This window comes from Apodemus sylvaticus, chromosome 3 (assembly GCF_947179515.1).
Source record: "Apodemus sylvaticus chromosome 3, mApoSyl1.1, whole genome shotgun sequence".
Classification (NCBI taxonomy): Eukaryota; Metazoa; Chordata; class Mammalia; order Rodentia; family Muridae; genus Apodemus; species Apodemus sylvaticus.
Genome location: NC_067474.1, coordinates 114,499,252 through 114,518,597, shown reverse-complemented (window position 1 = coordinate 114,518,597; position 19,346 = coordinate 114,499,252). Strand labels below are relative to the sequence as shown.

Below are 19,346 nucleotides of genomic sequence, written 5' to 3'. Positions count from 1 at the left end.
TGCTAACAGTAATCAAGGCAATATGGCATCATCTGAACCCAATTCTCCCACAACAGCAAGTCCTGGATACCCCAACACACCAGAAAAACAAGATTTGGATTTAAAATCACAGGTCAAGATACTGATGGAGGGCTTCATAGAGGGCTTCAAGAAGGACATAAATAACTCCCTAAAGAAATACTGGAGAACACAAGTAAACAGGGAGAAGCTCTTGACAAACTAAGGGAAAAACACAACAAAACAGGTGAAGGAATTAAACAAAGTCATCCAGGATCTAAAGGAGGTAGAAACAATAATGAAATCACAAAGGTAAACAACTCGAGACATAGAAAACCTAGGAAAGAAGTCAGGAGTCATAAATCCAAGCATCAACAACAGAATATAAGAGATAGAAGAGAGAATCTCAGATGCATAAGATACCTTAGAAAGCACTGATACAACAGTCAAAAGAAAATGAAAAATGCAAAAAGCTCCTGACCCAAAACATTCAGGAAATCCAGGACAAAATGAGAAGACCAAACCTAAGGATTATAGGTATAAAAGAAAGTGAAGATTTCCAACATAAAGGGCCAGTAAATGTCTTCAACAAAATTATAGAAGTAAACTTCCCTAACTTAAAGAGATGCCCATGAACATACAAGAAGCCTACAGAACTCCAAATAGATTTGACCAGAAAAGAAATTACTCCCGTGACATAATAATTAAAACACCAAATATACTAAACAAAGAAAGAATATTAAAAGCAGTAAGGAAAAAAGGTCAAGTAACATATAAAGGTAGATCTATCAGAATTACACCAGACTTCTTACCAGAGACGATGAAAGCCAGAAGAGCCTGGATTGATGTCATACAGACCCTAAGGGAACACAAATGCCAACCCAGACTGCTATATCCAGCAAATCTCTCAATTATCATAGATGGAGAAACCAAGGTATTTCATGACAAAAACAAATTTACACAGTATCTTTCCACAAATCCAGCCCTTCAAAGGATAATGAATGGAAAACACCAACAAAAGGAGGGAAAATACACACTAGAAAAAGCAAGAAATTAATCTTTCAACAAACCCAAATGAGGATAACCACACAAACATAAAAATTACATCAAAAATAGCAGGAAGCAGCAATCAATATTCCTTAACATCTCTTAACATCAATGGACGCAATTCCCCAATAAAACGACATAGACTAACAGACTGGATTCATAAGCAAGACCCAACATTTTGCTTGCATACAGGAAACACATCTCAGTGTCAAAGATAAACACTACCTCAGAGTAAAAGGCTAGAAAACAGTTTTTCCAAGCAAATGGTCCCGGGAAACAAGCTGAAGTAGCCATTTTAATATCCAATAAAATAGACTTTTAACTAAAAGTCATCAAAAAGGACAAAGAAGGACACTTTATACTCTTCAAAAGAAAAATATACCAGAAAGAACTCTCAATTTTGAACATCTATGCCCCAAATACAAGGGCACCCTCATTCGTAAAGGAAACCTTACTAAACCTTAAAGCACACATCTCCCCCCACATAATAATTGTGGGGGATTTAAACACCCTACTCTCTTCAAGGGACAGATCAGGGAAACACAGGTAAACAGAGACACAGTAAAACTAACAGAAGTTTTGGACCAAATGGATTTAATAGGTATCTATAGAACATTTCATCCTAAATCAAAAGAATATACCTTCTCAGCACCTCATAGTACCTTATCCAAAATTGACCATATAATTGGCCACAAAACAGACCTCAACAGATATAAGAAGATTGAACTAATTTCATGTCTCCTATCAGATCACTATGGAGTAAGGGTGGTCTTCAATAGCAACAAAAACAACAGAAAGCCCACATACACATGGAAGCTGAACAATGCTCTACTCAATGATACCTTGGTCAAGGAAGAAATAAAGAAAGAAATCAAAACCTTTTTAGAATTTAATAAAATTGAAGGCACAACATAGCCAAATTTATGGGACACAATGAAAGCAGTGCTAAGAGGAAAACTCATAGCTCTGAGTGCCTCCAAAAAGAAACTGGAGAGAGCATACACTAGCAGCTTAACAGCATACCTGAAAGCTTTAGAACAGAAAGAAGCTAATACACCCAAGAGGAGTAGAAGGCAGGAAATCATCAAACTCAGAGATGAAATCAACCAAGTTGAGACAAAAAGAACTATACAAAGAATCAACAAATCCAGAAGCTGGTTTGTTGAGAAAATCAACAAGATAGATAAACCTTATCCAGACTAACCAGAGGGCACAGAAACAGTATCCAAATTAACAAAATCAGAAATGAAAAGGGCGGTGATGGTGCACGCCTGTAATCCCAGCATGCTGGGAGGCAGAGGCAGACGGATTTCTGAGTTCAAGGCCAACCTGGTCTACAGAGTGAGTTCTAGGACAGCCAGGGCTATACAGAGAAACCCTGTCTTAAAAAAAAAAAACAAATCCAAAAAACCAAAAAAAAAAAAAAAAAAAAAAGAAAAAAAAGGAAAGAAAAAGAAAAAGAAAAGAAGGAAAAACAAGAAAAGGGGAGAAATAACAACAACAGAAACTGAGGAAATTAAAAAAATTATATCCTACTATAAAAATCTATATTCAACACAACTGGAAAAATTTGGATAAAATGGATAATTTCCTAGAGAGATACCAACTACCAATATTTAATCAGGATCAGAAAGACCATCTAAACAGTCCCATAACACCTAAAGAAATAAAAGGGGTCATTGACAGTCTTCCAACCATAAAAAGCACAGGACCAGATGGTTTTAGTGCAGAATTCTATCAGACCTTCAAAGGAGACCTAATACCAATACTCTTCAAACTATTCCACAAAATAGAAACAGAAGGAACATTACCCAACTCATTCTATGAAGTCACAATTTCACTAATACCAAAACCACACAAAGATCCAACAAAAAAAGAGAACCTTAGACCAATTTCCCTTATGAATATTGATGCAAAAATACTCAATAAAATTCTTGCCAATCGAATCCAAGAACACGTCAAAACCATGATCAAGTAGGTTTCATCCCAAGGATGCAGGGATGGTTCAATATACAGAAATCTGTCAATGTAATCCACTACATAAACAAACTCAAACAAAAGAACCACATGGTCACTTCATTAGATGCTGAAAAACCATTTGACAAAATTTAGCATCCTTTCATGTTAAAGGTCTTGGAAAGAACAGGAATTCAAGGCCCATACCTAAACATAATAAAAGCAATATACAGCAAACCAGTAGCCAACATCAAACTAAATGGAGAGAAACTTGAAGCAGTCCGACTAAAATTAGGGACTAGACAAGGCTGCCCTCTCTCCATATTTATTCAATATAGTACTTGAAGTTGTAGCTAGAGCAATTAGACAACATAAGGAGGTAAAAGGAATACAAATTGGAAAGGAAGAAGTCAAATTATCACTATTTGCAGATGATACGATAGTATACTTAAATGACCCAAAAAATTCCACCAGCAAACTCCTACAGCTGATAAACAACTTCAGCAAAGTGGCTGGATATAAAATTAACTCAAGAAAATCAGTAGCCTTCCTATACTCAAAGGATAAACAGGCTGAGAAAGAAATTAGGGAAATGACACCCTTCACAATAGCCACATATAAAGTATTTTGGTGTGACCCTAACCAAACAAGTGAAAGATCTGTATAAGAGGAATTTCAATTCTTTAAAGAAAGAAATCCAAGAAGACCTCAGAAGATGGAAAAATCTTCCATGCTCTTGGATTAGCAGGATATATATAGTAAAAATGGCCATCCTGGCAAAAGCAATACACAGATTCAATGCAATCCCCATTAAAATCCCAACTCAATTCTTCATAGAGTTAGAAAGAGCAATTCTCAAATTCATCTGGAATAACAAAAGCCCCAGGATAGCTAAAACTATCCTCAACAGTAAAAGAACTTCTGGGGGAATCAGTATCCCAGACCTCAAGGAGTACTACAGAGCAATTGTGTTAAAAACTGCATGGTATTGATACAGTGACAGGCAAGTAGACCAATGGAATAGAATTGAAGACCTGGAAATGAACCCACACACCTATAGTCACTTGATCTTTGACAAAGGAGCTACAACCATCCAGTGGGAAAAAGATAGCCTTTTCAACAAATGGTGCTAGTTCAACTGGAGGTCAGCAGGCAGAAAAATGCAATTGATCCATTCTTATCTCCTTGTACTAAGCTCAAGTCCAAGTGGATCAAGGACTTCCACATAAAACCAGACACACTGAAACTAATAGAAAAGAAACTGGGGAAGAGCCTTGAGGACATGGGCATAGGGGAAAAGTTCCTGAACAAAACACCAATAGCTTATGCTCTAAGATCAAGAATTGACAAATGGGACCTCATAAAATTACTGAGTTTCTGTAAGGCAAAGGACATTGTCAAAAGTACAAAATGGCAACCAACAAATTGGGAAAAGATCTTTACCAACCCTACATCTGACAGAGGGCTTATAACCAAGATATACAAAGAACTCAAGAAGGTAGACTCCAGAGAGCCAAATAACCCCATTAAAAATGAGGTACAGAGCTAAACAAAGAATTTTCACCTGAGGAATATAGAATGGTGGAGAAACACCTAAAGAAATGTTCAACATCCTTAGTCATCAGGGAAATGCAAATCAAAACAACCCTGAGATTTCACCTCACACCAGTCAGAATGACTAAAATCAAAAACTCAGGAGAAAACAGGTGCTGGTGAGGATGTGGAAAAAGAGGAACACTCCTCCACTGCTGGTGGGGTTGCAAGCTGGTACTACCACTTTGGAAATCAGTCTGGCGGTTCCTTAGAAAACTGGGCATGATACTACCGAAAGACCCTGCTATACCACTCCTGGGCATATACCCAGAGGATTCCCCAGCATGTAATAAGGACACATGTTCCACTATGTTCGTAGCAGTCCTATTTATAATAGCCAGAAGTTGTAAAGAACACAGATATCCCTCAACAGAGGAATGGATACAGAAAATGTGAGATATATATATACACACACACATACATACATACACAATAGAGTACTATTCAGCCACTAAAAATAATGAATTCACGAAATTCTTAGACAAATGGATGGAACTGGAGAATATCATCCTAAGTGAGGTAACCCAATCACAAAAGAACAGTCATGGTATACACTCACTGATAAGGGGATATTAGCCTAGCAGCTTGGAATACCCAAGACACAATTTACATATCAAATAAAGCCCAAGAAGAAGGAAGGAGAGGCCCCTGGTCCTAGAAAGGTTCAGTGCAACAGTGTAGGGGAATACCAGGACAAGGAAGCAGGAAGGGGTAGATTGGGGAACAGGGGGAGAGAAAAGGGCTTATGGGACTTTCTGGGAGGGGGAATCCAGGAAAGGGGAAATCATTTGAAATGTAAATAAAGAATATATCAAATTTTAAAAAAAGAAAAAAAAGAGAGAGAGAATACTCCAAGAAAAAAGAAGGAAAGAAAGAAAGAATGAAAGAAACAAAGAAAGAAACAAAGAAAGAAACAAAGAAAATAAAAGAAAAGAAAAGGAAAGGAAAGGAAAGGAAAGGAAAGAAAAGGAAAGGAAAGGAAAGGAAAGGAAAGGAAAGGAAAGGAAAGGAAAGAAAGAACAAAAAATCCAGGATAGCTAAAACAATCCTGTACAATAAAAAAAAAAAAAAAAACTTCTGGAGGTATCACCATTCCTGATCTCAAGCTGTACTACAGAAGAATCGTAAGAAATATTGCGTGGTATTGGTATGGAAACAGACAAGTTAATCAATGGAATTGAATTGAAGAGCCAGAAGCAAATCCACACACCTAAGAATTCTGGATTTTTGACAAAGAAGCCAAAACTATACAATGGAAAAAAGAAAACATCTTCAACAAATGGTTTTGGTCTCATTGAATGTCTTCTTGCAAAAGAATGCAAATAGATCTATAGATCTATAGATCTACAGATCCTGCCTAAAACTCAGGTCCGAGTGGATTAAAGACCTCAACATAAAACTGGATACACTAACCCTGATAGAAAAGAAAGTGGGAAATAGCCTTGAATTCATTGGCACAGGAAATTTCCTGAATAAATCACCAATAGCTCAGGCACTAAGATCAACAATTAACAAATGGGACCTTATGAAACTGAAAAGCTTCTGTAAGGCAAAAAAAAACTGTCAAAAGGAGCAAAAAAAAAAAAAAAGCAGCCTACAAATGGGAAAAGGTTTTCATCAACTCCACATCTGACAGAGGGCTGCCATCCAAAATATATAAAGAACTTAAACTAGGCATCAATGAACCAAATAACAAAAATTAAAAAATGGGGTACAGCTATAAACAGAATTTTCAACAGAGAAATCTTTAATGGCCATGAAATATTTAAATGTTCAACATCCTTAGTCATTGAGGAAATGCAAATCAAAACAACTCTGAGATTCCAGCTTACTCCTGTCAGAATGGCTAAGATCAATCCTGAAGAGGATGTGGAACAAGGGGAACACTCCTCCACTGCTTGTGGGAGTGGAAACTTGTATATCCACTTTGGAAATCAATTTGGCAGTTTCTCAGAAAAGAGGAAACAGATCTACCTCAAGCCCTATCTATTCCATTCCTGGGCATATAACTCAAAAGAAACCCGCCATCCTATAAGGACCCCTGCACAACTATGTTCATAGCAGCTTTTTTCATAAGAAACAGAAACTAGAAACAACCTAGATGTCCCTCAACTGAGAATGGACAAAGAGGATGTGGTATTTACACAATGGGGTATTATTCAGCCATTAAAAACAATAGCATGAAATTTGCAGGCAAATGGAACTAGAAAAGATCATTCTGAATAAGGTAACCCAGACCCAGAAAGACAAACATAGTATGTCCTCACTTCTAAGTGGATATTAGTCATAAAGTACAGGATAACCATGCTACAAACCACAGACCCAAAGAAGCTAAGTAAGAAGGCAAGCCCAAGAAGAGAGAGTAACAAACTTGAATCTCACTGAGAAGGGGAAATAGATTAGACACTGGTGGCGGATGAAAGGAGGGGACTGGATTCGGGACAGGACGGGGATGGAAACAGAAGAAATGAGGAAGGCAGAAGGAGAGAGTATTAGGGGAGACAACTACACTTCGGGAGGCATCTCCGGGATGAGCTAGAAACCTAGAACAACGAAAATTCCCAGGAATCTGTCTGTGATGGCAAACCTAGCTAAAAATCCTAGCAATGGGGGTTATATATGGAGCTGGAATTGATCATCTCCTGTAGCCAGGCAAGAATTCTAATGCAAGATGAGACATCAACCCAGTCACAAACCCACAATTTTTCTTGCCTACAGGATGTGCAGGGGTAGGTGATGAAGCAGAATTTGAGGGAAGAGTCAGTCAAGTGACTGACTCCCATACCATGAGAGGGAGCCCACCCCTGACACTATTGATGATATTATGCCATTCCTGCAGACAGAAGCCTAGCATTAACATTGTCAGAGGGGCTTCACCCAGCAACTGTTGAAGCTGATACAAAGACCTACAGTCAAACACTGAGTGGAGGTTGGAAAATCAATCCTGTGGAAGAAGGGGATGAAGGAGTGAAGGAGACAGAGGGGCCAGACACCAGAAGAAAACCTAGAGTCAGCTGACCTGGGCCTATGGGGGCCCATGTAGACTGAATCACTAACCAGAGAGCCTGAACAGGGCGGACCTAGGCCCTCTGCACATATGTAGCAGACGGGTCTTCATGTGGGACTCCTGAAGTAGAAGCGGGGGCTGTATATGACTACATTGCCTTTGGATCCCTTTCCCCTAACTGGGCTGCCTTTTCTGGCCTCGATGGAAGAGGATGTACCTAGTCTTGCTGTGGCTTGATATACCAGGGCTGGTTGATGTCCATGGGAGGCCTCCCCTCTTCTGGGAAGAAAGAGAGGAGGGGATGGTGGAGGAGGCAGGGGAGATAAGAGGGAAAACAGGGGAGGAGAAAAGGAAGGAGAATTTACATTTAAGAAATTTTTAAAGGAATAAAACAATGGAAATAATTCAATTGAAAAAACAGCAACAATACCAACTCTTAAGTACTAACTTATGGAAGCTTTGAACACACAATCCCATATATATATACATATATATATGTATATATATATATACATATACAGAGATTAGATAGATAGATGATAGATAGATAGATAGATAGATAGATAGATAGATAGATAGATAGATATAGAGGAGAGAGGAAAAGATACCTATAAAATTTGGAAGTCCCTAGAATATGCAACTACATAAACAGCTATTGTTTCTTAAAGGTCTTTTGCTTGTCTCACTGTGAAATTGGAATGATTTGATGATGTAATTTTAATTCAAACTTTTCATTCTATTAACTTCAATAAATAAGGGAAAATGTTCAACTTCAAAATATTTACCTAGATAAAGTTGATCTTTAGAAATAATGTTTTCCAAGCTGCTTTTGAAGATAGTTAAGTAGGCGGCTCTACAATTCATATAAAATACCTCCTGTTCCGTTAGAGGGAATGTCTTTGTTCGAGGGCTCCCCGAAAGCACTGACTTCTGAGTACCCAAAGCTGCATCACTTCCAGGACTGCTGGCCATTCTGTTAGAAAATAATGAAAAAAATTTAATTTATTCGATTTAAATCACCTAAAATGCAAATGTGCCACCATGGGGGAAGGGCATACTAGGTATTCAAGTTTTATATATAGAATAAAAAAGATAAATATTATAACATCTCTATGAACTTATATGTTAAGTAGAATAAGTTCTTAACAACTGATTTCTAATTATATACATACACAAATTATATAATTTTCCAAATATACAATGTATATTGATGTTGGTCAATGTATATTGATACAATGTATAATGATGTTGTATAAAACAAAAGAATCAGAACAAAGACAATGCACACTTGCATCATCTCAAAATAAGACTTCAGGGGAGACTTCACAGGGTTGTTAAGATTACATCAGTTCACAAATATGAAACATATAGAATACCTCAGGACACATACATGCTAACGAAAACACACATGGAGTGAAATTCCCCAACAGTGAGATTTTTTATGCAAATCAACTGCAGTTGGACCCACCCTCCATAGCAGGATTAACTACCATTTCATTCACATTTCTATAATACAGCTCATGTCAAATCACTGAATATTTGAAGTTTCACTGATTACAGTGGACTTTCTATAGTTCCTTTACTAGTAATAATATTTAGGGTCAATACAGCACATATGTTCATAAGACATCAATATACAATCAAACATCTTATTTGATCCTTTACTACACTGACCAGGTACTTTTTGTCCATTTTACAGATGATGAAATTGAGGGACAGAGATGTCACCCAGTCAACAATAAGTTGTGAAATTTCATTAGTTTCTTCTTTTAATGTGGATGTAGGTTTATTGAACAAAGGCTACTATGCAGTGCAAAATTGTTCTGGTGGTCTAATGGCTTCCAACCTTACTTTATCCTGCGTTGGCTTCTAAAAATACATTCCAATCTAATAAATTGAATAGTTCAAGTTGAGCAATAAGATGACACAGGTAGGGTCCCCTTCAGGACTCATTGGATTCTTACTCAGGAGGCCTAAAACACTGGCACCTTCTTGAATTATGTAGGTCTTTTACACTTGGGAAAGAAAGATAATAATCGCTTATCATGGATGAAGTACCCTATTTATAATACACAGACCGCCTGCCTGACACTTTCATATTACACCAGATTTAGAAGGACCCCATAGGGATGTGGTGTCACAGTCTGGTTACTGCAAATTGGTATCACCATAATTAAACATCGGTTTTAAACACATATGCGTGCACACCATCTCACAAAAGTGAAAGAAAACTATTCCAATAAGGAAGAACAAGCACTCAGTTTGCAGCAAGCAATTTAAAAACATTTTTAAGGATCTTCTTCAAATGCTCCTTCCAAATAGGGTTATTCTCACAGGAAAATCCCAGGGCAGAAATGTTCCAGAATTCTATTCTTTCCTTTCCTTTGAAGAGAGTCTAAACTGAAGCTTAAATAGATGTATAATTGCACCCCTAGGGCATGGAAACCACCTTTTATTTAAAATTCTAGCCTAAGTCTGAGACAGGGGCCTGGAGAGTATTGCAGCAAACGGCTCCATAAATAACCAGGCACACAATAAGCAGGAAAAATAAACGGTTAAAAGCGCCTAAGGCGTCTAAAGGGCGGAGTGAAAACAAAGCCATCCAGTCACCATCGCTGCTCTGTCTAACAGTCACAACTAACGCCATTCAAGCTCTCCGCGTTTTCTGTGTTCCTCTGGCCACAATGCTACATTCCCTTGTGTGTTTCGCGGCATGCACTGGCTCTTAGGAGGACACTGAAGTAAACGTAGCAGATGGGAGAGCAGAGTGAGGAGCGGAGTGAGCGATAGAGCAAGAGAGAGGGCTGGTTGCTACCTAATTTCAGCTCACAAACCAAGAAGAGCAGCCAATTTTCTTTAGTAGTTCCGCGAAACCTCTCAGCGCAAGCGACAGACCTCCGCCTTTTTTAGATTACCATAGCAACTACACTTCTCCACCACCGGAAATAAGAGGCAGAGCACCTTCCAAACGCTCCGACTAGAGATCTGTGGACCTTTGACCGAAAGAGAACAGTCCGGTATTGTAGCTTATCTGTTGCGAGGCTGGTTTATCCAGAATAGGGAAAGAGGTTCGTGTGCTGCACGCGGCTGTGGCTAGATAGGTTATGGCCTTAGACTCCCTGCACCCCCATTTCCTTGCACACGTTCGGGCTCTTTCTCGCGCGGAGACTGTTTCCGGCGAGCTGCATTCGATGTGACACTTTATCCAAGGCTTTCAACGCGGGCTTTTTATGCTTCCGTGTTTGAGGTTTCTCAGTTGGTTCTATCCAGCAACGGAGTCCCGAAATGCCGTAGGTATCCCTTCCCTAGATGTTGCTGTTTTACGGGCCCTCTATGAGCAAAAAGAATATGCAGGAAATGTATGCGGCTCCATGGTCACCTTGTCTTTTCTATTTCTATAAACTTGTCTCTGTTGACAGCGTCGGGATGCTTGGTATTCCTTACCCACCTCTACTCTTCCAACACTTTGACTCTCAAAACCTCCATCATTGTGTAAGCTGTGGACTAAATTTGAGTAATGTCTAACTTGAAATAAATTAGGGTTAACAGACTGAGAATAAAACAGTGTATTAACTAAATATGTCTCGTGGATTTGTAGAACTTTTAAATACTTGTTAGGTATTTGCGTAGTGAGTTCATTTAAAGTCGGGAAAGATTTCATGCACTGAATGGATTTCTTAAGATTCTCACTTAGCAACTCAGTAATAAGTTATTTACTTTTCTTACTTATAAAACTAAGCTTGTATTGGATCATCTTTAACAGCCCAACCCCAATAATGTGATTACGGAAAATGATCATAGTAGAGATGAGTCTTGTGTTAATATGATCTTGTATTCTCCTACCTTTTGGCTACCCTATATAGGATAAATAAAGCACAGTTAGCCATTGTACAAAAAGTTTTTTTAAGAGTCTTTAAAGAATTTGAGGGAGGAGGAAGGGCTAACTCTTGGCAATACTTCTTTGGCTATCCTTCCCCCCCTCCCCCCCCCCCCCCCCCCGTGCCAGGCTGATTTAGGTACTTCCTGGTACCTAAACATTTTCCTGCTTTGAGTAAAATGCAAAATAAAACATTAACGAGGGATACTTGTGTTAGATGTGACTGACATTTAAAAAAAGGACCTTCAGAAATAACAATATATTTATTAATGTATCATTCTAAAAAGATTTGTCTTTTACTGCATTAGAAAATTTTCTGTTATCACATTGCTGGCAAAAATGATAGAACAAAAAATAAGCAGGAAAAGAATGAAAATGAATTTGTTGTATGAACTATGTTCCTTATCTGCTTATAGAATCGAGGAACCAAAATCTATTAAAAGTAGATTTTTTTTTTTTTTTGGCAACTGGAAACTTGAATGTATCATTAGATGTTATTATATTAGAAGAGTTTTCATGTATCTGACAATAAGTACATTGACATCTCATGTATATCAGTTGTGTTGGTTTGTCCATTTTTTCTAAAAAGTCAAAACAAACAAAAAAGCAGGGCTTGTATAACCCAGGCTGATCTTAAACTCACTTTGTAGCTGAAGAAAACAACAAACTTCTAACTCTCCTTACACCTTACCCAGTGCTGGGATTGCATACTACACACTATCTGTGCAGGGCTGGGGATCCAACCTAAAGCTCTCTGTATAGTAAGTGAGTACTGTACCTAATGAACTACATCCTAAACCCAGTTTTACTGCTAATGTGTTTTAGCAAAGAAATTAAAGGCCATCTTAATAATTTAATGTATGTAGCGTAGTGGTCCTCAACCTGTTGGTTCTGACCCCTTTGGAGTTTGGACAGTCCTTACACAGGAATCAACCAAGACTGTCGGGAAAACATAGGTATTTACATTATCGTAATAGCAAAATTACAGTTATGAAGTAGCAATGAAAATCATTTTATTAAAGGGTCACAGCGTTAGGTTGAGAACCTCTGCTTTAGTTAAAGAGTTCCAACTTAGTAAGATGCTTTATTTTAAAATGTGATAAACTATAAAGTCAAAGTGGTACTAATACAAATAGTCTTCTTGAGAACTTCTTATGAAAGATAGTTAAAAAATTTTATAAAGTTTATGAGTGTTTTGCCTGCATTGTATGTATATGCACCACTTACAAGCCTGGGGTCCAGGGAGTCCAGAAGAAGGTATCATATCTCCCAGAACTGGAGTTAGAGATGATTGTGAGCCACCATACAGTTGCTGGGAACTCAACCCCAGTCTTCTGTAAGGGCAGCAAGTGCTCTTAGCATCTGAGCCATCTCTCCAGCCAGAACTGGAATGATTTCCAGTGATGTTGAAATGATCAAGTTTTGGTATACGTTTGCAAGGCTGTGTGTATGATGCAGTTGTAGAAAGCTGTGATATGTACCCGCCCATAATTTTCTTGAAATTTGACTGGAAGATACATTTAGTTCATTTTTTTCTTTTTTTTTTTTTTAATAGAGGCAGTTGGGGGGATTAGTATGGCCTGAATGAATCTAAAATAAGGGGAAAGATACAATAGATAGGATTTTAAAAAGTCACTGAAGGAACCGATTCGTGGAAGACTGCATACAGCCTTTAAGGCTTAAGGACATGCAAGATAAACATTTGGTTTTGGCTTATATATGTATGTGCTAAGATTTTAGCAAAACCAAAAGATTATGTCCAAAAGCAGGGACGTGGCATAAAATTAATTTTAATGCTTGCTGCATGGGGGAAAGTGGGCTAGAGAAGGAGCCATCAGGGTGTGTCCAGTCATGTTGATGATGCTGTTTCTTAAATAGTGTAATGAAATCTTTGGTTACATTAATCTTTAGTGTAATGAGTACTTGATTTTTTTTAAGTGGAACATTTGTTTTTCAGTAGTGGGAATCACCATCAACTTAAGTTGTTTTTTGTTTTGTTTGTTTATTAGATTTAGAGATTATCCATCTATGTTCTCAGTAAGTACAGTTTCTCTGTCATCTGTTAGAGCCTTTGGCCTTTTCTTGAAAAGAGAAACTGGTGAATCAACTAATTGCTGCTCCTATGCTCCTAATTTCTTTAGTCTGTCCAAGCAAATGAACTCCTGTTTTTGTAAAGCCAGAGGCAGCATGATTAGTCTAAGTTACAACATTGACTATTAGACTTGAAGTGGAAAAATCACTTGGACTAAAAAAAAATCAGGGTTTGAATCCTCATGAATAACATAGTTGATCAAGAATATTAAGTGACTGATAGAGTTGATGTTTAAAAAAAAAATCATCCTAAGACAGATGTGGTGGTAGTACCTATAACCACAGTGCTTTGGAGCTAGAGGCAGGGGGATAGATCAGGAGTTTAAGGCTAAAATCAGGCTCAGATTCGGCAGTCTTCTGCTGTATATGTGTTGGGGTGGGGGGGGGCTCATTTCAGCTGGTGTATGCTGCCTGGTTGGTGTTCCAGTGTCTGAGGGACCTTGGGGGTCCAGGTTAGTTGAGATTGCTGGTCCTTCTATAAGGTTCCCTCCTCCTCAGCTTCTTCCAGCTTTTCCCTAATTGAACCACAGGGGTCAGCAGCTTCTGTCCATTGGTTGCATGCAAATATCTGCATCTGACTCTTTTAGCTGCTGTTGGGTCTTTCTGAGGGCAGTCATGGTAGGCCCCTTTTGGTGAGCACACCATAGCCTCAGTAATAATGTCAGGTTTTAGACTTCCCCTTGAGCTGAATCCCAATTTGGGCCTGTCTCTGGACCTCCTTTTCCTCAGGCTCTTCTCCATTTTTGTCCTGTAGTTTTTTCCAAGAGGAACAATTCTGGGTCAGAACTTTGACTGTAGGATGGCAATCCCATCCCTCACTTGATGCCCTGTCTTTTTGCTGGAGGCGAGCTCTACATCTACATCGGGGCTGGCTTGCAGTCCTGTCATCAAGATGGGAAACCTAGCAGCATCCAGGCAGGCCTGATGCTGGAGAAGCTGAGGATTATACATCTTGTTCTGGAGGCAAACAGACTGGCTGACAGTCAGGTAGGAGGAGGGTCTCAAAGCCCACCTGCACAGTGACACACTTCCTTAAACAAGGCCACACCTCCTAATAGTGCCACACCCTGGACCAAGTATATTTACACCACCACAACTACCATCCATCTCTAGACTTATCTTGATCTTGTGAGACTGAAACTACTCTAATAAACAATGATTTCCCATTGCTTCCTGCCTTTAGCCTATCAGAGTCACCATTTTATTTTCATGTCTCTGAATTTGACTACTGTTATATGAATAAAATCTTCAGTTTATCCTTTTGTAATTGTTTGTTTAAGCTAGGGCAATACCTTCATCTATATTGTAATAGGTGTCAAATTTCTTTTTAAAAATTAAAATGTAATTACACCACTTCCCCCAACCCTTCATATGGCCCCTTTCACTCCCTTTCAAGTTGATGGCCTTGTTTGCTTGATTATTATTGGTATACACACATGTACATATAAATACAATCTGCTGGGTCTGTCTAGTGTAGTTTACTTCAGACCACTAATAACCACTGAGAGGGAGACTTAACTTCTCCCAGGGATGAGTGCCCTAATTGGCTAGCTAATGCAAAATAGTCAGGCCTGACTGATATCCACAATAGGTACCACATTTTGTGTATTAACTCATCTGCCACCAGCCACTTGGGCTGCTTCTTCTGTTTTGCCATTTGAAGACTGGTGCCTTGGTTCATGCATACTTGTTCATATCCTGGCTTTCAGTCCAAGTTGAGATGGAGCCCCTTAATCATATGATAATTCTATCATAACTGCTTTGAGGGACCATGATGTTCACATAGTGCCCTGCTGGTCAACATTCTCATCAGCAGTCTTCCCAGGCTCTTGTTTCTCTACATCTTTGCCATATTACTTATTTGGTATCTTGTTTGTTTTCTTCTAATGCCATCTTAGTAGTAGTCGTCGGTAGCCTGCAGAACCTCATGGGGTTGTTGTGGATGACTAGTGACCATTTGTTCATGCGCTTGCTGCTCATTCTTATGTCTTTAGAGACATGTGTATTCAAATCCTTTGCCCATTTCTTATAACCCTCCTTGCTTTCTTTTGTTATCCTGGGCTGTCTTGATACTTACTATGTAGCCCCGCCTGGCCTTAAACTCTGGATCCTCCTGCCTTGGCCTCCTGAGTGTCATAGTTATAAACATATATCACCCTATTTGCTTGCATGGGCCTTTTTTGTTGTTTGGTTTATTTATAATCAAGAGAGTAGCCTTAAGAGCCAGTTACTGCTTTAGAACTTCTAGAAAGATCCTTGCATCTAGTCAAATTTTACCTGTTCTTCCTAATTTGTCTCATTTATTTCTGCTCTGTTCCTGTTGACTTCAGAGTAATGTATTTAGTCATTTCATTATATCAGTTGTTCATGGGTAAAGGAATACTGGTTTCAGCTGTGCATGCTTAATTTAGTAATTGGTAACAATGCGTCCAATTCTGATCAAAAGGTAAGGATAAATTATCATAAATTCTAGTAAATTTGTTTTTCATTAAGTGATGTGCAATTTTCTCTCGCGTGGTTGGTTTGAACGCATCAATAATAAACTCTGAGACACCAATGATGAATCAGTATCAGTATTTTCTTTTTGAAAGAAATCAAAGCCCTTCTTCATGCCAACTAACCAGTAACAAACCCAGTTTTGAATTCTCCACTTTGTGCTTGCAGTGTCTTCTGTACTTCTTGGCTTTCTTTGAGTTTGAATCTGTGCCCGCCTAAAGGCTGTCTTGTGACTATGTCTGTCACAACAGCTTTGTATTTATAGAGCACAAAAATTATATAGGGGAGGGAGGCAGGGATATTATATGAAAGTCTTTAACAGTTTTACCAGGGATTAAGTCTCTGACTTCAGCTGACCATGACTGACAAGAATCATTGTTTATCAAGCAGTACCCAATTTTAGTGTTCAGCATTTGTGGTGGATATTCATTTATAAGATTGCTTTCAGCCTATGTACTGTTTCCAGCAAATGATTATCAGAACACACATGCATTACTCTGGGCAAGGGATATGAAAGAGTACATAATGTAAGATTACAGTAACACATTAGCTTAGTTGTAAAAGTTGATTGCATGGGAAATCCAAGGCATTGCCAAGCTACACAAACAAGCACAATAGGATAGCAGCCCTCAAGATGGATTACTAGCTTCGGCTATGAGCCCCAGAAAAGATTCAGGTCTCTTAGCATGGGAAAGATGCTTTTATCACGGACTCATTACCACAGATCTGAGTTTCCTCTCTGAAAACATGTCACAATGAGCAAGTTGCACAAACTTCTCTATAGGCTGAACTAAGTAATTTCTCACATATCTTCTCCTGTTGTCTATTAAATCTTCTTAGGATACGTATTACCAATTTACTTACTTCTCTATTATCTCCAGTAAATCCCATCTTTAGACTCTAAACAAACAAAATAGATTTTAGCCTATTTTAACTGACTTTTGTGACAGTTTAACATTTCCTTGGTCTTATAGATCCATTATTATCTAATCTGAAAGCTCTTCAAATCTAAACACTGAATTGCATTTTCTAAGAATTAGCCAATGATAATACAGCAGCAATATTTTGAGCAGTATCAGGGTAAGATTTATGTTCTTATAAAAGCCATTGTCACAGCATTTAAAAACAAAGAAAAATGCCCTTGTAATTTCCTAGGATCTTTATGTATTTTTAGGAGAAAGTCTATAAAACAGAACACAATGGAGTCTTTTACAGAATGCTTTTATTTTCTAATTCTTGAGGTAATTTCTTTCTCAGAGATCAAGAAGTAATTTTAATATTGCATTTGGAAAACCAGTTTTAATTTATATTGACCTTTTTCTCCTTTGAGCATTTAGCCTACAATCAATAAAAGGTTGATGACTGCTCTTTAGAAGGCAGCTGTATGGAATAAAGTATTATAAATATTCAACTTTCCTTTCTGAGCACTGTCACCAACAGCTGGGCATCCCGTTTAGCAGAACAGATTTTACCCAGAGAGAGCCTGGCACGTTCCTGAATCAGTGTAGTGAAGGAAACAAGAAACAGTTTCTTATGGATTGGGGACTTAGAAAGACATGGAGCATCTGTTCCCCTTTTAGGTCATAGTCTGTTTGCTCTGAATCATGTCCAATGCTAGGATAATGTGCAAAGCTTTGCCTTACAAATACCTGTACCACTTAACACTCTGTTCCCACAAACAGATTTTCCAGTGTCTCTATCAAAGATATTTAAATTGTTCCACTGTTATGTGTAATTTTTCCTCATAATATTTTAATGTAGATAACTGATTTTTTTACTAAAAATTTGTATAATAAAAACTAGTCTGGGAATGTGAATCAGTGGTAGAGATCTTACCTAGCAAGTACAAAGGCCTGGTTTTAGTAACCAGTACCACCACTGAAGAAGAATAAAACTTTAATATTTAAATATCAGGGTAGTTCTTGTATATAAGCTATATATAAAGAAATGATTCATTTAAATGTTTAATCAGGATCCCATATTAAAATAGGCTACTAGAAATAAATTGATCAAATAAAACCATTAAATCCAAATTTATCATCATATATATTTTTTTCCCCAATGTTGCATTTAGTTTTAAGAAGTAGTATAAAGGGGCTGGAGAGATGGCTCAGCAGTTAAGAGTTCTGACTGCTCTTCCAGAAGTCCTGAGTTCATTTCCCAGCAACCACATGGTGACTCACAACCATCTGTAATGAAATCTGATGCCCTCTTCTGGTGTGTCTGAAGACAGCAACAGTGTATTCATACATAAAAATAAATAAATCTTTAGAGAGAGAGAGAGAGATGCAGTATAAAATTTAGTTGGTAAAAATAAATTGTTTTCAATTATTTCTATTTAATCCTAAAATATTAGTCTAAAATAAAGCATGTCAAGTCTAAAATTTCTTTAAATATTTTATTTTCAGAGTTAAAAGATCGCTGAAACTGGATGATCAGTTTGAAGAAAATGTAAGTATTAGTTTAATAATTGTGATTGTAGGCTGGCTGTAGCACATGCCTGTAATCCCATCACATTTAGGTGAAGGCAGGAGTATGCTGAGTTCAAGACAGTCCTCAGGTACATGGCTATCTGGGTTAAAGAAAGGGAGGAGGGGCAGGGCAATAGGGAAGAAGGAGAGCATTGTGACTGCGTGATTAGGACTGTCTGTGTAACTTTCTCCTAATGATTCACCTAAGTATAACATTTATCAAAAACATGACCCAGTTTTCATTGATAGAATGTTGTCTGCATACAAAGTATTTTTCTAATATAGCATGTCAAAATTTCCAGTCAGCATGAAATAGACATATGAGAATAAATTAGTTTACAGGAGTTTACTACTTAAATGTATAAGAAACATGAAGTTGTAGAAGTAATTTAATATATTATTGCCTAGTAAAGTAATATCAAAACATCAGTGGCATTATATCAAAAAGTAATAATTTGCCTCAGCTATGTTGGCATAAATTAAATGATAGAGTACTACTAGTATATAAATTTTACCATAGTAATCACAATAAAAATAAAATTGTACTGTTGGTATACTTTTCTAAATCTAGTCATAGAAGATTACCAGTGCCAACATGTCACAATGTACACTAGCTAATAATCTAACATATTTATTATTTCTCTAATCGTAAATGTAAATAATTAGTAAAGAAATAAATTAAAACAAAATGCTTGTTAATAAGTGAACTTTTACAAAATTCCATGAGTCTGCCACTTCAAGAAATGAGTTTTAAGCTGGGCATAGTGGCATGTGTTTTGAATCCCAGCACTCCAGTGGCAGAGGCATGTGG

General features: G+C 37.7%; 2 protein-coding genes across 8 annotated transcripts in view; one reads left to right on the top strand and one right to left on the bottom strand.

Moving 5' to 3' along the window:
* Positions 1-10,625, bottom strand: part of Efcab7 (EF-hand calcium binding domain 7) — a 69,107-nt gene extending 58,482 nt beyond the window's left edge. Inside the window, exons 1-2 of one of the 4 annotated variants that reach the window (XM_052176833.1) lie at positions 10,562-10,625; positions 8,386-8,573 (exon numbers count right to left, since the gene is read on the bottom strand). In XM_052176833.1, the coding sequence (XP_052032793.1) occupies positions 8,386-8,572 (187 nt within the window). In that variant the 5' untranslated portion in view covers position 8,573; positions 10,562-10,625. The other 3 variants (XM_052176832.1, XM_052176830.1, XM_052176831.1) reach the window with 3 other exon arrangements.
* Positions 10,626-10,752: 127 nt separating this feature from the next.
* Itgb3bp (integrin subunit beta 3 binding protein) overlaps positions 10,753-19,346 on the top strand; it is a 56,577-nt gene continuing 47,983 nt past the window's right edge. For all 4 annotated transcript variants that reach the window (XM_052176837.1, XM_052176838.1, XM_052176834.1 and 1 more), the window contains exons 1-2: positions 10,753-10,890; positions 18,473-18,515. In XM_052176837.1, the coding sequence (XP_052032797.1) occupies positions 18,496-18,515 (20 nt within the window). In that variant the 5' untranslated portion in view covers positions 10,753-10,890; positions 18,473-18,495. The remainder of the gene's footprint in view (positions 10,891-18,472; positions 18,516-19,346) is intronic.